This window comes from Hylobates moloch, unplaced genomic scaffold, assembly GCF_009828535.3.
Source record: "Hylobates moloch isolate HMO894 unplaced genomic scaffold, HMol_V3 SCAFFOLD_18, whole genome shotgun sequence".
In the NCBI taxonomy this organism is placed as follows: domain Eukaryota; kingdom Metazoa; phylum Chordata; class Mammalia; order Primates; family Hylobatidae; genus Hylobates; species Hylobates moloch.
In genome coordinates, this window is record NW_026652293.1 from 77,639,304 (window position 1) to 77,654,340 (window position 15,037).

General features: G+C 47.2%; 1 protein-coding gene across 1 annotated transcript in view; it reads left to right on the top strand.

The window, feature by feature from the left end:
- Positions 1 to 4,677: 4,677 nt before the first annotated feature.
- KIF26B (kinesin family member 26B) overlaps positions 4,678 to 15,037 on the top strand; it is a 568,473-nt gene continuing 558,113 nt past the window's right edge. Inside the window, exons 1-2 of the mRNA XM_032136981.2 lie at positions 4,678 to 5,567; positions 6,291 to 6,692. Coding sequence (XP_031992872.1) covers positions 5,505 to 5,567; positions 6,291 to 6,692 — 465 coding nt within the window. The 5' untranslated portion in view covers positions 4,678 to 5,504. The remainder of the gene's footprint in view (positions 5,568 to 6,290; positions 6,693 to 15,037) is intronic.

Consider the following 15,037-nt stretch of genomic DNA (forward strand, 5'->3'; position numbering starts at 1 on the left):
TAAAAATACAAAAATTAGGCAGGCGTGGTGGTGCATGCCTGTAGTCCCAGCTACTTGGGAGGCTGAGGGACGAGAATCACTTGAACCCGAGAGGTGAAGGTTGCAATAAGCCGAGATCTTACCACTGCACTCCAGCCTGGGGAACACAGTGAGGCTCCGTCTAAAACAAAACAAAACAAAACAAAACAAAACAAAACAAAAAAAGCTCTTGGCTTTTATAAGCCAGTATATAATTTTTTCATGGTTAAAATGAGTGTCTTTTCCCACCTAAATCTTGAAGTAATACTGTTAACATCCTCAAATGTGAAGAAGAAATACATGTATATTTATAATCTATATTATTTATCTATTTATGAGTAATGAGTAAAGGTTTCAGTTGCAGCACTGAAATTCCTCAGTCTAATAGAGAATCAAATTATAGCTACAGGCTGCTAATTCATAGAAAGAAAACCCTAAAGACAACAAGAATTCCAGAAGCCCAAGGTAGATCTGAAAAAGCCACCGTTAAAACTAGAATTAGGGAATATCTTATGTACGACATTGAATTTCCCAAAGAAAACTCTTATAAACTGACAACAACAGTGACAAACCCATTTAAGGGCCCTGGAGAATGGCCAGAAGCAGGCAGAGACTGGAAGGGGTTCAAAGATCTAATCCTTAAAAGAAGGGTTCTAGGGCCCTTCTTCCAGTCTGCTGAGCACTGTGACTAGACCACAAGAAGAAAGCCAGTCGCAGGGTTTGAGGCATTCCATGGTGAAGTTCAGGGCTGTCAGAGTAGCTGGAGAGGGGGAAGGAGAATCCAGGAAAGGAGAGAGCCACATTGAGGCAGCCCTGAAATCCACTAAAATTTCCCTCAAATCTGGCTGATAGATTTGAACTCTGAACATCCAGAAGAGCTGCAGGAAGTCAAGAGAAGGCAGGAACTGCATGGTGAAGGAGTTGAGCAGAGACTGCAAGTGCTGTCAAGTGCATGGAGCAGAGTTGGAGTCTGAGTTCCAAGTTAGAGGGGACTGGCAAAGCGCTTAGGCTTTCCATTGAAGCTGCAGAAGGGCTGCGCCTCAGGGATAAAGAGCAATCCCAGGACTAAGGGATTTTCCTTAGATCTAAGGGCAAAAGCTAGTTAGAACCACTCAAAGCATAAAACCAAGCCTCCTCAGGTTCAAGGTGACCCATCAGTAACTTAACTGCCTGCTAGAACAAAAATCAATACTCCCCAAGGAAGAGAATAGAATCTAGCATCTCTATGATGTAGCATCTACAATATTCAATATACAGTTAAAATTTATTGAATATGAAAAGAAACAGGAAAATGTGATTCAGGGTCAGTAGAAAAATCAGTTAATAGAAAGCGACCCCCAAATGAGTCAGAGGTTGGAATTCAGACAAGAACTTTAAATATGCTACTGTAACTGTGTTCAAGGATTTAAAGGGGGGGAAGAAAACAGAGAAATGGAAACACACACACGCATACACATACGCAATTTTTGGATCGGCCGCATCAGCTTAACAGCAGATTGGAGGCAGCTGAAGCAAAGGTTGGTGAACTCAATAAAGGAGCAATAGAAATGATTCCGTCTGTAAAGAGATAAAAATGTGAATAATGAACAGAGTTTCAATAACCTATAAGACAATATCAAGCACTGTATAACAAACATGTAATTGGTGTCCCAGAAGGAGAGGAAAAAGAGAGAACAGGGCAGAAAAAAATATTTGACTAAGTAGTGGCTGAAAATCCCCCAAATTTGGTAAAAAACTTACAGATCAATTTATAGATCCTAGAAATTCAGCAAACCCTAACCAGGATAAATACAAAAAGTAACACATATAGAAATATTATAGACAAATTACTGAAAACCAGAGGCAAAGAAAAAATCTTCAAAGAACTCAGAGAAAAAAAGACACATTACATACAGGAGAATGTCCATATGAATTACTGCTTGACCTCTCATCAGAAACAAGGAAGGCCAAAAAGCAATGAATGACATCCTCAAAGGGCTGAAAGAAAAATAACTGTCAATCAGGAATTCTACATCTAGTTAAACTATTCTTCAAACACAAAAGTGAAACAAAGACATTTTCAGATAAGCAGAATCTGAGAGCATTTGTTGCCAGGAGACCCTCACTATAAGAAACACTAAAAGAAATGACCCAGTTAGAAACTTGGCTCTAAAGGAAAAAAAAATAGAGTCCCAGACATGATAAAACTGGGTAAATATAAAAAACTTAAAATTTTCTAGTTTCACTGAAAGACAACGGATTGTTTAAAGTAAAATTGATGAGATTGTATGGTGGATTCTATAACGCATGTAGATGTAAAATATATCAAATTAGTAGCACAAAGGAGGAAGGTAAGATGGAGTGGTTGCAAGTCTGCATTTTAGGTGAAGCAGCACAATGTTAACTCTAAGTAGCCTATGAAATGTTACAGATTCATATTATAGGCCGGGTATGGTGGTTTCATGCCATAATCCCAGCAGTTTGGAAGGTGGAGGCGGGAAGACAGCTTGAGCTCAGGAGTTTGAGACCAGCCTGGGCAACACAGGGAAACCTTTCTGTATTAAAAAAAAAAGAAATTAGCCAGGTGTGGTGGTGTGCACCTGTAGTCCCAGCTACTAGGGAGGCTGAGGAGAAAAGATCATTTGAGCCTGGGAGATGGAGACTGCCGTGAGCCATAATAGTGCCACTGCACCCTAGCCCAGGCAACAGAGTGAGCCCCTGCCTCAGAAAAAAAAATCCATATTATAATCATCAGAGCTAAAAAGTCAACAGAGAGATCAAACTGGAATACTGAAAAGTTATTCAATTAACAAAAAAAGGCATGAGAGACAGAAGAATGAAATAGAGTAGAGATAGAAAAGAGACCCATACTAGCAACAACATGAAACTCAAAAACCTGTGTTAGGTGAAAAAAGCCAAACCCAAAAGAGTACATGCTGTACGGATTCTATGAATTAAAAACCCCTCCAGATCAGTCCACACTAATCCATGCTGATAGAAATCAGAACAGTAGTTTCTTATGAGAGGTGGGGATTGCCTGGGAAAAGGTAGATAAGCTTCAAGAGGGACAGGAATTTATAGATGTTGATTGAGGTGGTGGCCTACGCAGAGTACACGTTTGTCAAAATTCATAGAACTGAACAATTAAAATGTGTGCATTTCATCTTATGTATATACATTTTACATAAACATCAATTTTTGAAAGCTTCTTAAAAACTCTTGCAGAGCCTCCGGTTATAAACTTTAACCAACAGAGGGCGCTCGGAGCCCACCAAACACGCTTTGGGCCCCCAGCTACTTAGAGATGCAAATCAGAGCAGCTCTGGGCTCCCCCGTCTCCAAGGTGGATTGCGCAGCTCCCCAACACTCCCCCTCGACACCCCATCTTTCCCACCTGCGGCCTCGCCGGCTCGTTTCACCACACGCTGTTTTTTGGCTGATAAGGGGCTCGTGGCCAATGGCGATGATGTGTTTCGCGGCACCTACGCGGAATACAGCTGCGGATGGGAGCTGGCGCGTGCTGCCTGGAGGTGTACCTGCCCCCTAAGGTCGCCTATTGATAGGATCGCTTTTAAATTGGAAGTGGTAACGTAATGGAAACGTCCACTCTGTTCTTGAAATCTTCATTTTGACCTTTTTACCTCGCTTTGGTGGCTGTGAACTATTCCCACGCAGGAGCTGGAGCGGGGGAGGAGGGGGGCAGAGCACGGGAGGCACAGAAGAAATTGTCCCCGAGGAAGGTAGAGTGGGGGCGTGGCCCCAGGCTTCCAGAACCCCGAACCTTTGTCTTCCTGCCCCCTCCGGCCTCGTCCACAGCTCAGAAGGAAGCCAGAGACCAGAAAGCCCTGAACGTCCTTCGCGCCCTCGCCCACCCCCGGGCTGGGTCTCCCCGCGGGCGCGGAGATGCCATTACACCCCACGTGACCCCTGCGCCGGGCCGGTCCTTCCAGAGGCGTCTCGCGGGGTGTTAATTAAAGGTCACAACAAAACAGACCTGCTGGCTCACCAGAAGAAATGTCCTCCCGTGAAATGAAAAATGACACCCCAGAGCAGCCACGTGTGGAGCCTGGCATACGCCGGCTTCCCGCGCTCCTGGGCGCTGCGCCGGGGGCCTGGGGGGGCGATCGGAGAGGGAGCGATGACGGGGTGCTCCGGAGACCCTGCGGGGCCCAGGCGCAGGAAGAAACGGGCGGCGGGGGGCGAGGGGGCCGATCTCCCGCAAGGAGAGGCCAAGGCCAGCTCGCGCCACACCCCCTCTCCAGGCCAGAGTCGTCCGCGTGCAGCGCGGCGAAGCCCTCAGTTTCCCCCGCCCGGCAGCGGCCCGCTGGGTCACCAGGCTCACCTGTCCCAGCCCCGGGCGGCTTAGTCCATCACAGACCGGGGCTCGGGCGGGCGGGGGACCAAGGGCCCTAGTCCTGCGGCTGCGGTCGGGGAGGGTGGCCCCCAGGCCGGCCCGGGGTCGGTAGGGCAATTCCAGAAAAGGTTTGCCGGGCAGGTCTCCGAGAACAAAGGGCGGGGGGAGGACCCGGCATGTTTGTGGACTTGTTTGTGACTCAATCCCTTTTGCACGGCGTTTCAAAGACAGACCTGCAAGCCTTGTCAGGAAGAGAAAGAACTTGGGGGCGGGGAGGCTGGGGCACCGCATTTCCGTCCAGCCACGCTCGCTCGCGCGGCCCCTGAGCTCCAGGCTCGCGCAGCGGCGTTTCATTAGAGCCCCGGGCCCGGGCCGCGCGCCAGGAACTTCCCCGCACGCAGCGAGATCGACGATCCCCCGCCCCCCGCCCCGGCCCGGCTCCAGGCCTCGCAATGTCAGGCACGAGCGCCGCCACATAAAATGGATCCCGGCCGGCGCGGCGAGGGCGGCAGGTTTCCGAGGCTCCTCCGCGCTGCGCCCGGGCGCACAAGCGCGCTGTGACCGCCGACCGCTCCCGGGCCACGCGGAGCCGCCCCTCTCCCGGCCCTCGCGCAACTGTCAGGCGAAACGGGCCGGCGGATATTGGCTCGGAGACACGCCGAGGCTCCTCCCCGAGTCTGGATCTTTATATTTTGGGAGAATTTCTTTGAACTCAGTTACCAAGCTCGGTGAAGGAGACAAGTTCCCACAGCTGACTCGGCTCGGCTCGCCCACCTTCCCCGCAGCGGCCGCGAGACCTGACTGTATCCCTCCCTTCCCTCGTGGGGGAGCACGGACTGACTTGGCTGAAGAAAATGCCAGTTCTACGGATGTGACCGTGACACGAGAACGTGCGGCTGGAAGAGGCAGAAGGGGATGAGGAAAAGCATGCTTTGAAGAGAAGAATAAACCAGCGACCCCAACCCTTTCTGCAAATTGGTGCTATTACTTGTGGGGTCCATTTGCTTTCATTCCCTCCCACCCCACCGCTGAAGAAACCTTGCCCTGAGGGCTGAGAGCCAGCCCCCTGCAGCCGGGGACGCTTCTGGGTTGGAGGACCTTCTGGATGTAGCGCTGGTGGAACCTTTACATACTGTCCTCTGGAAAAGCCACCATGAATTCGGTAGCTGGGAATAAAGAGAGGCTTGCGGTCTCCACCAGGGGCAAGAAATACGGGGTAAGTTGTGACGGTACGACGCGGAGACGCGTTACCAGACCCATCTCGGCGGGGGTCCCCCTTTCCCCGGGATCGTGCGGCCCCGGCCCCGAGCTCTACCCCGCTGCAGAGGCGCCCCCGGGGCTGGCGGCGTTGTGAGTGCGCGGAGGCGGGTCTGCCGGGGGGACGCCCGCACACTCGCCTCGTTCTCGGAATTTTTTCAGTCCTCTCGTTCCTTCCTTTCCCCGCACCCGTAACTTTTGCAGCATTCCTGCACTTCTAGGCAGAGTGAAGCCGAAGGGGAGGGTTTCCCATGAATGCTTGGCCGTACCTCGGATCGTTTAGCTGGAGCCGGAGAGTTGGACCCCGTATGAATAAAAATCCTGAAATCACAGCCCTCCCCCTACCCCGTCATAGGGTCTTCCAGGATTTTGTTCCCAGGATCTTGCTGGGATAGGTGCCGGCTTCACAAGCGTGGGGCGCTGAACCTATGGGCCCCCCCCGCCTTGCAGAAGTCGTGGAGGGGGCCACCGGGGGCCAGCGCAGGGGTCACCCGGGCGGTGGGGACTCAAGGACAATTAACGAGACAGATGGAGGGCAATTTGGCCGCAGGGCTTCGAGAGGTCCCCAACCGGCTCCCGTGGGCGGTTCGAGCGGGTACTTGGTGGCGCACGTATGACCCAGCTCCTGGGCGCTGCAGCCCGCCGCCTTGCGGCCCCTGACACCGGCGTGTCTTCCCCGCAGGTGAATGAAGTCTGCTCGCCCACCAAGCCCGCAGCGCCCTTCTCCCCGGAAAGCTGGTACCGGAAAGCATACGAGGAGTCGCGCGCCGGGAGCCGGCCCACTCCTGAGGGCGCGGGCTCAGCGCTCGGCTCCTCGGGGACCCCGTCTCCCGGCTCGGGCACCTCGTCCCCGAGCTCGTTCACCGGCTCCCCGGGACCCGCCTCCCCCGGCATCGGCACTAGTTCGCCGGGCTCCCTGGGCGGCTCGCCGGGCTTCGGCACCGGCTCCCCGGGCTCCGGCAGCGGCGGCGGCTCCTCCCCCGGCTCTGACCGCGGCGTCTGGTGCGAGAACTGCAACGCCCGCCTGGTGGAGCTCAAGAGGCAGGCGCTGAAGCTGCTCCTCCCGGGACCCTTCCCGGGCAAGGTGAGCGCCGCGCGGGGCTGGCTGGGGAGGCGCCGGGAGGGCGGGGCCGGGCCGCCACCCACGGCAGCCGCTCAGACCGCCGCGACCTTGCGCCCCGGCTCCACGCGAGGGCCCCCGGCGGCGCTGGGGGTGCTCCACACTTCACGGGGCTCTAGCACGCGGGGCGACCCATGCACCTTCCTCAGCCAGGTCGCCCAGGGGCAGGAGGACCGAGTCCCGAGCGCGAAGGGGCGCCCGTGGCCACAGGCCTCACGGCCCACGGGGGAGGCCCCCGGGTGGTCTCTCCTGCCTCCCCCTCCGAGCTCTCCCTGGCGGCTGCAGGCTGCGCTTTCGACGTTTCTCCCCACCCCCACCTGTGATCCTTTACAAAAACGTCAGCGGGAGCTGTAAAAGCAAGCTGATGCTTGGAGCTGGCATTTCCCACTGCCTGTTTGCGGTCCATCCTTTCCGCGATTGCAGAAACAGAAACACACTCGAAAGCCAGCATTTTCCCCTTCTCAGTCTGTGTGTGTGACTGGGGAAGATCTGGAGGCGGGTGGCTCCTCGGAGCAGTGCTCCCTCCTGGCCTGCTCCTGCGCCAAGCACGCTGGTTCCTCCATAGCAACCCTGCCCGCGGTGTGTGACTGGCCGGAGCCCCCAGGGGATAACAATGCAATTGTATTTGCACTGTTGGGTCCAAGTACTATCAAATGATAATATTTACTCTTCCACTTAAAAGAGTTTTTATCAGTGGTTAGAGAGCATATCAAGGAAATAGAGTGAATTGCTGTAGAGGTTTTTGACACTGTTGGTTCAACGTCAATTTCTGGTTTATTATTTCTGTGACTTTAGAAATGAAATATTGTGATTTCGAGTAGGCGTTTAGGAATGACTGCGTCTGCTGGCCTCATCTGCGTATGCAGATACACACGTCGATGTTTTCATAGGCAAGGGTTAAATTCAACAAATGCCCACAGACGCTGTGAAACTTAAAATGGGGAAAATGACCACCAGGAGAATTGGTTTTATGAATGCAGAACTTATCTCAAGTGGATGGTTGTCAGTGTACCGTTTTTGTAGTTTGATACATCTGCCATGACATCCCAAGGATAAATCTCAGGGAATCAAAAAGCTTATTTCGCTCTTACGTGCTAGACCTTCCGATTTAACACCATTTCTTCACTCACAGATTTATTTGCTCTCGTGATCCTTCATCAATATTCATTGATTTTCTGCTCCCTCCGAGGCACTGTGCGAGGCACAGCAATGAAAATACCAGGTCCATTCATGCAGTCCTTGTCCACGTGGAGCTTAGATTCTAGTGGAGGATACAGATAACAACCACAAAATGCACAGTTCACAATGTCTTCACATTTGTGGAGGGAATGTAGGGTGCTGTGAGGTTGTTGAACTGGATGGGAGCATCTGATACAGATGGAAGAACCTTGGTTCTTAAAGATCTAATAGCTGATATTTGGCAGTCCTAATACATTATAGCCTACCAAATTATTTTAGACCTTTCTTGAGGACCCATTCTTATAATAGGCTCTTTGTGGCATTGAGTGTTCCTATATGCAAAGATAAATCAAAATACACTCTTCTCATTTAAAAAAAGAGGAGGGGAAGGAAAATCTACCGAAGAAACAAATGTTGAAACTCATACGCATCCATCATGTTTTATGGAGTCTTGTGACCAGCTGGGATTTTGTTTTTATAGAAATAGCCTGGATCATTCACTCACAGTGTTACGGGAGGCAGCTCAATATATTTGCCAATTTTATGTATGTGATAAGGTAAAACTCTTGTTGGTAAACATTTGTATTGTCAGAGTGAGGTGATGGCCCCAGAAGAAACACTGGATTTGCTGAACCCCCATGCTCTACAGTGACTTAGAGTGATCCAAGGACATCTAGAGAAGACCTGATAGTCATGGGGGGCAGTCACAGGGGATCACTTTAAGTGCATACGTGAATGTCACGTAGTACCACAGTCGCCTGAGTTTTATATGTGAAGCAGCACAGTAAAGCGTGACATTTGGTGCAAGGGCATAGACAGGGCTTAGCCAGGAAGAAGGATGCTTTGCATCAGCTCATTGTTAGTAATGAGATGTGGGGCCTCAATTTTAACTACAAAATTTCTGCTAGCCTTTATGAATAGTGTGTGTGTGTGTGTGTGTGTTTTAAGCATTTGTACCTTGCATTTAGGTACAATTTCCATTATACCTTTAGCATTTGCAACCTTATAGCCAAACAGTTGCCTGTTCTCTGGTGCACCGTGGATGGAGGCCACATAACTTGGATAAGACTTTTCTTCTTCCCGGAGCAATATTAATGAACAAACTGTGGACCACTGTAGCCCTCAGGCACAGAAGGAGTGAAGTTTCATTAGAACAAGAGGCATCACTGTGACTCCAACATGCACCTTGCTCAGTTCACTCTGAAGAGGAAGAGTCTGGAAGATAAAGACATGTTTTTGAGGCGTAATTAACAAAAATCATCTGTGTAATTTGCTTAAGATGCTTACCTGCATTTGGGAAATATTTTCTTAAATAGAGTGTTAAATTCTACTAGGTGGTATTAAATGTCTCCCAGGTAGATATTTAAAAGTCAAAAGCAGAATAGCACATCCAGGAACCTTATTATTTGAGGATGGATTTGGTTTTGGTTCTTCCTTCACCACTGATTTATTTTGTGACATTGGGGAAATTAGTCTCTACTTTTTAAGTTTCCTGTTAATATCCTAAGGAAAGAAATGCTTCAGACTGTTAAAATGTCATTAAAATGATCCAAGGTAAGGTCTGAAAAGAGCTTTCATTCTTTAGAGAAAGATCGAGGGTTGATGATTATTAATGAGCTAAGATTCTGTTAGATTTATGTTTTACAGAATTTAAGGTTTTTCTTATAAGATATTACCCCTGTCAGTTTCTAATTTCATCTGTATATTTTCTAAACATGCTGCCGTATGAGTTCTCACACCGTGCCTGTTGGTAGGTAGCAAGCCCTATTGAATCCCCCATTTTGTCTTTGGAACAGTTGGTTAAGGAGGGGAGGTGAAGTATTAGAGAGCCCATTCGGGGTATCTGGTTGGTCCCAGGAGCTAGTGCCTGGCTCTGGTGGCCTGAGAAGAACCATCTTATTCTGAGCACTCCGATGGGGGATAGGGCTTCGTGGTAGGAAATGACATGATTTGAACGTAACGGAGTGGGTGACAGTGTTGGCTGAGGTAGGAAATAGGAGGAGACATGGAATTGGATGGAGCTCAGAGGGAAGGATGATCATGAGTTTGGTTTTCCATGCAGCGAGTCTGAGCTTTCTGGAAAGAGATGGAGCATGGAGGCAGATTTAATAATAAAACACTTTGTTGTTGGCTATCTCAGGACTGGCGTGTAGAAGTGACAGCTGTGAGCTCACATAGCTCTGCTGTTGATACTCTGTATTCATCCTTTCCGATAGCAACTTACCTGGTGAGTAGACGTTTGTGCTTGGTCCAGATTGTAAAACACTCAGGTTGACTTTTATTACCTCGATCAGTACAAAAATTACTTGCTGGATTTGCATCATTTCTCTTTTGGGACGTGGTCAGATCAAAGAATGTAGATGTGTAAAGTGTTGCGATTTAAGTGAGAATGGCCCTTTTACCCATTGTAGTGTTCCAGTGTGTAAATACAAAACCACTTCATGTCCAATGGCGAGAGCGTCTTTCCTGTTTCATAGACAGTCAAGGTACTGAGCCAGAATTAGGGGCCAAGGAACAAATTGCTCAATTTTGGGCTAGCCTAGATCATTCTGATATCTGTGACAGAACTTTTGAATGGACTGGGCAAGTCCTACGAAACATCAGCCCAACAAAATTCCCTGGAGTAAGCAGTAAAGCTCCAGGTTGGCAAAAGGTTATCAGACATCTGTTCATTTCCATATCAATAAAAGAAAATCTTTTATGTAAAAAAAAAAAAGGGCAGAACTATGTTCCTATCTGATTATTTCTCAGTCAGATATTCTGAGTCCATTTATGCCCCAGAAATATCAGGAAGATTAGCCAGACATACTGAGAAGGGTGGCCAGGAATCACAGAGATGAAAGAAAGGAATGCGTCATAGGGGTTAAAAACGCCAAACGTGTACTCTAAATAGCCGGAGACCAAGTAAGTCTAGACTTGAGGAGATATAGATATCCCCACACACATATTTTTGTATTTTGCCAGCTCCAAAAGAGGGGTATGAAAAAATAACTAGACGTAAAAAGTCCCCCAAAAGCCATCATAAAACATTTTATAGATAGGATAAAACAGACATTGCATTTCAAGTACCTATTAATTATAAGGGACTTCTAGCTGAAATCTTCTCTTTCTTCTAAGAACATGTGGCTATTTTCAAAAAGCTTCATTTGAATCTTTCTCATATCAGAAGTATTTTAGATAAAGGAGCAGTTAATAGATAATAGCAGTCATGAAAAAGTCCTGCAGCATTTATCATTTGAAAATTTCTGAAACATTTTGGGAGTTTATAAAAACATTCCCAGGAGAGACATGTGAGCAGTAATCTCTTTTTAAGGCTTAGCAAGCTGTGGAATAATGGCAGTTCATTCTACCAGACTATTAATTGTGAAGCAACATGGTCAGTTTTTATAGTGACTTAATTCACTTTGCAGAAATCCCTGGCCTGCAATAATTCCTTCCACACCCATTGCAGATAGGATTACTACATTAGAAATGTGATTTTTAAATGGCTGAGGCTGGTAGTTTGTCAGCATTTGAAAGGATTAAGTCAATTAAAATGGAGGCAACATCAGTTGCCTTTTGTTATTTGGCATTATATCACAGATTGTACCATTAGTGGGCCAACAATAGCGATGATAGTAATAATAATGATATGTAATAAATGGCTAACAACTATTGTCCTACATACCAGGAACGACACTGGAACACACACACACATAATCTCATATATTAAAATGAAGATGAACGTGATTTTTTCTTTTTTACCCTGGAATTCCAAGTGCTTGATGTGGTTAAGATCACAGAAGGAAGCATGAAGAAAAAATATGCAAGGAACAGAGAAATCCAGTCATACTTTCCCCCACAAGCTGTGGAGGGTCACTATGAGTAGAACTGACTGAGCAGGAGGCACCGGCTTGGCTCGAGATGGTTATTTTTCCTGGTCTCACAGATGGGAATTTTGCTTCCGGTGAGTAGGGAGGTTGGGGGAAAGCATGTGAGACTGTCAGGTTCTGAGTAATTGTCTTGGCTGGAATGGGAGGGGCCGGGGGAAGGAACCTCCTTATATTCACATGCACTCATTGGAGGCCCTGTTGTCATCCCTTCCCGAACAGAAAACCCTGCCCAAGGGCCCCGTCCTGACCCTCTGAGAGGAAGAGTTCTTCAGCCGGCCATTTCAGGGCCGCGTCGGCAGGACGGCCAGGCCTCTGCTCCGTTTTGTCCTCAAAAAGATTGCAAATTGGCTGGTGTCTGTGAGGGTTCTTGGTCATTTTGCAGGAATACAGGACAAATTTCCTTTTATCCCTCTCTGGAGTCACAAGCTGTTCATCAGCATCCTTTCTTTCCTGTTTCTTGTCTATGGTGTTATTGTGGCGAAAGAGCACTGTTTAGAACGTGCAAATGTGCTCCCAATCGCTCTTTTATACCTACATATGCACCCAGCAGAAATACTTTATTTTTTTAATTTTTTTAATTTTTTTTTTTTTTTAGAGAGATCTCAGTTGTCCCGCCGGGTGTACATTGGTGGGATCTCTCTCGACTAAAACCACTACCTCCTGGATTCAAGCGATTCTCCTGCTTCAGCCTCCCGAGTAGCTGGGACTACAGGCACCCGCCACCATGCCCAGCTAATTTTTGTATTTTTAGTAGAGACGGGGTTTCACCATATTGGCCAGGCTGGTTTCGATCTCTTGACCTTGTGATCCACCCACCTTGGCTTCCCAAAGTGCTGGGATTACAGGCAGAAATATCTTATTTTAAAGTACATTTGTGTAGATGCAAAAGGATTGGGGATACACCTGTATTCCTAACGTGCTTTTGAAATATTTGTCAAGATATCAACTCAGTTCGTATCCATCATTTGCTTACCATTGCCTTTGGAACTGCTCCAGCACCTATCTAAGAAAACTGGAAACGAATCATTGTTAAAAAGACGTTTGTCCACCTCCAGGTCTCAAGGAACTCACCTATGTTTTCTCCTAGTATTTAAACAGTGTCCTTTATAATATTTAGATCTCTAATCCATTGAGAGATTATTTTGGTGCATAATGAAAGATATAGATCAAATTTCATCTTTCTCTAAATGTCTATCCAGTTGTCCCCAAACACTTTATTAAATCATTCTTCTTACTTGCAGACTTTTTCTTGTGAAAAAAAATTTATCTTTGTCACATTAAGATATCACCATTGTCATAAATCAAATTTTCAGTTGTATCTGGACGTATTACAGGATCTTCTAGTACGTTCTCACTCTGTTGTCCAGGCTGGGGTACAGTGGCACAATCTTGGCTCACTGCAACCTCCGCCTCCCAGGTTCAAGCAATTCTCCTGCCTCAGTCTCACAGGCAGCTGGAAATACAGGCACGGACCACCATGCCCAGCTAATTTTTGTATTTTTAGTAGAAATGGGGTTTCACCATGTTGTCCAGGCTGGTCTTGAACTCCTGACCTCAAGTGATCTGCCTGCCTCGGCCTCCCGAAGTGCTGGGATTCCAGGAGTGAGCCACTGTGCTTGGCCCACACTATTTTAATTATGGAAGCTCTGTAGCACGTTTTCATGTCTGGCAGGACTAGCTCTCCCTCCCTCAAACAGTGCCTTTCTTTTCTAGGGGTTTCCTTGCCTAACTCCGATTTTTTGTTGTTGTTGTTAGGACCGTGTTGAATGTACACATTAACCTGGGGGAATAGTTGGCATCTTTATGGTGCCAAGAACATGGAATACCTTTCATTTGAATCTTTCCCAAGAACATGGAATACCTTTCATTTGAATCTTTCCCAAGAACGTGGAATACCTTTTCATTTGAACAAGTCTACTTTTTAGCAATTTTTAAGCGTTTCTTCATATAGGCTTTGCACATTGCTTGTTAAACTTTTTCTTAGGTATTACAGCTTTTGTTGCTGTTGTAAATGGAGTCTTCACTTCCATTATCTCTTTTAATTGATAATTATTTATGTGAAGGATATTGATCTACATGTTTTATATCCCATTGCCTTATTCTACTATATTCACTGATTTTTAAAAAATTGGTACTCTTGGATTTTCAAAAAATTTTGTCTTCTTCAAATACAGATATCATTGCTCTCTTCCTTTGCTATTTTTATGCCTCTAATTGTTTTCTCTTTTTTGTTACATTGGCTAGTACTCCTGATACAATGTTACATAATAGTGATATAGTGGGCATGTGTATATATTTTTTTCTATTAAGATGTTGGCTTTTGGACTGAGATCTGTCTGTATTTTTTACAGTTAAGTAAATAGCCACCAATTCCTACTTTAGTGTTTTATTAGGAATGGGTATTATATTTTGCCAAATGTCTTGTCAGTATTTAGAGAGAAAATCATGCAATTTTTCTCCTTAGATTTGTTAATATTGTGAGTTATTATTATTGGTTTTCTAATAGTGAACCCTCCTTGTATTCCCATAATAAATCCCACTTGGCCACAGTGCATGTTTAAAAATATGCTTCTAGATCCAATTTGCTAATATTTCATTTATTGTTTTTTGCTTTGATATTCATATGCCAATGAGCATTTTTGCTTCCTGTTGATGTGCCGGCTCTAGTACTATTGCCATATTATCATCCAAATAGGAAATGTACTAAAATTCCAGCCCTGGAGCAACTCACAGTCTAGTGTCAGAGACAGGCAAGGAACATGGCGAAGCGTAAGCGTTCCAGCCACGGGAAACGGCAGGCATAGGCCAGGAAGGGGTGATGCGTGCCCCGTACATATGGGGAACTGAGGTCGCACATTGTCATCATACACAGTATTTGCATGAGTGCGTGACAGGCTGGAAAGGACGCAGGTGGAGGATGAAAGGCCTTGCAGGCTATAGGCTGGACTTCATCCTGTAGGACGTGGGCAGCCATTGGAGGGCACTCATGAAGGGAGTGAAATGATCAGATATGCATTTAGGAAAGATTGCTGGCCAGGCACGGTGGCTCACGCCTGTAAACCTAGAACTTTGGGAGGCCAAGACGGGTGGGTCACCTGAGGTCAGGAGTCCAGACCAGCCTGGCCAACATGGTGAAACCCCGTCTCTACTAAAAATACAAAAATTAGCTGGGCGTGGTGGCCCACACCTGTAATCCCAGCTACTCAGGGAGCTGAGGCAGGAGAATCGCTTGAGCCCGGGAGGCGGAGGTTGTAGTGA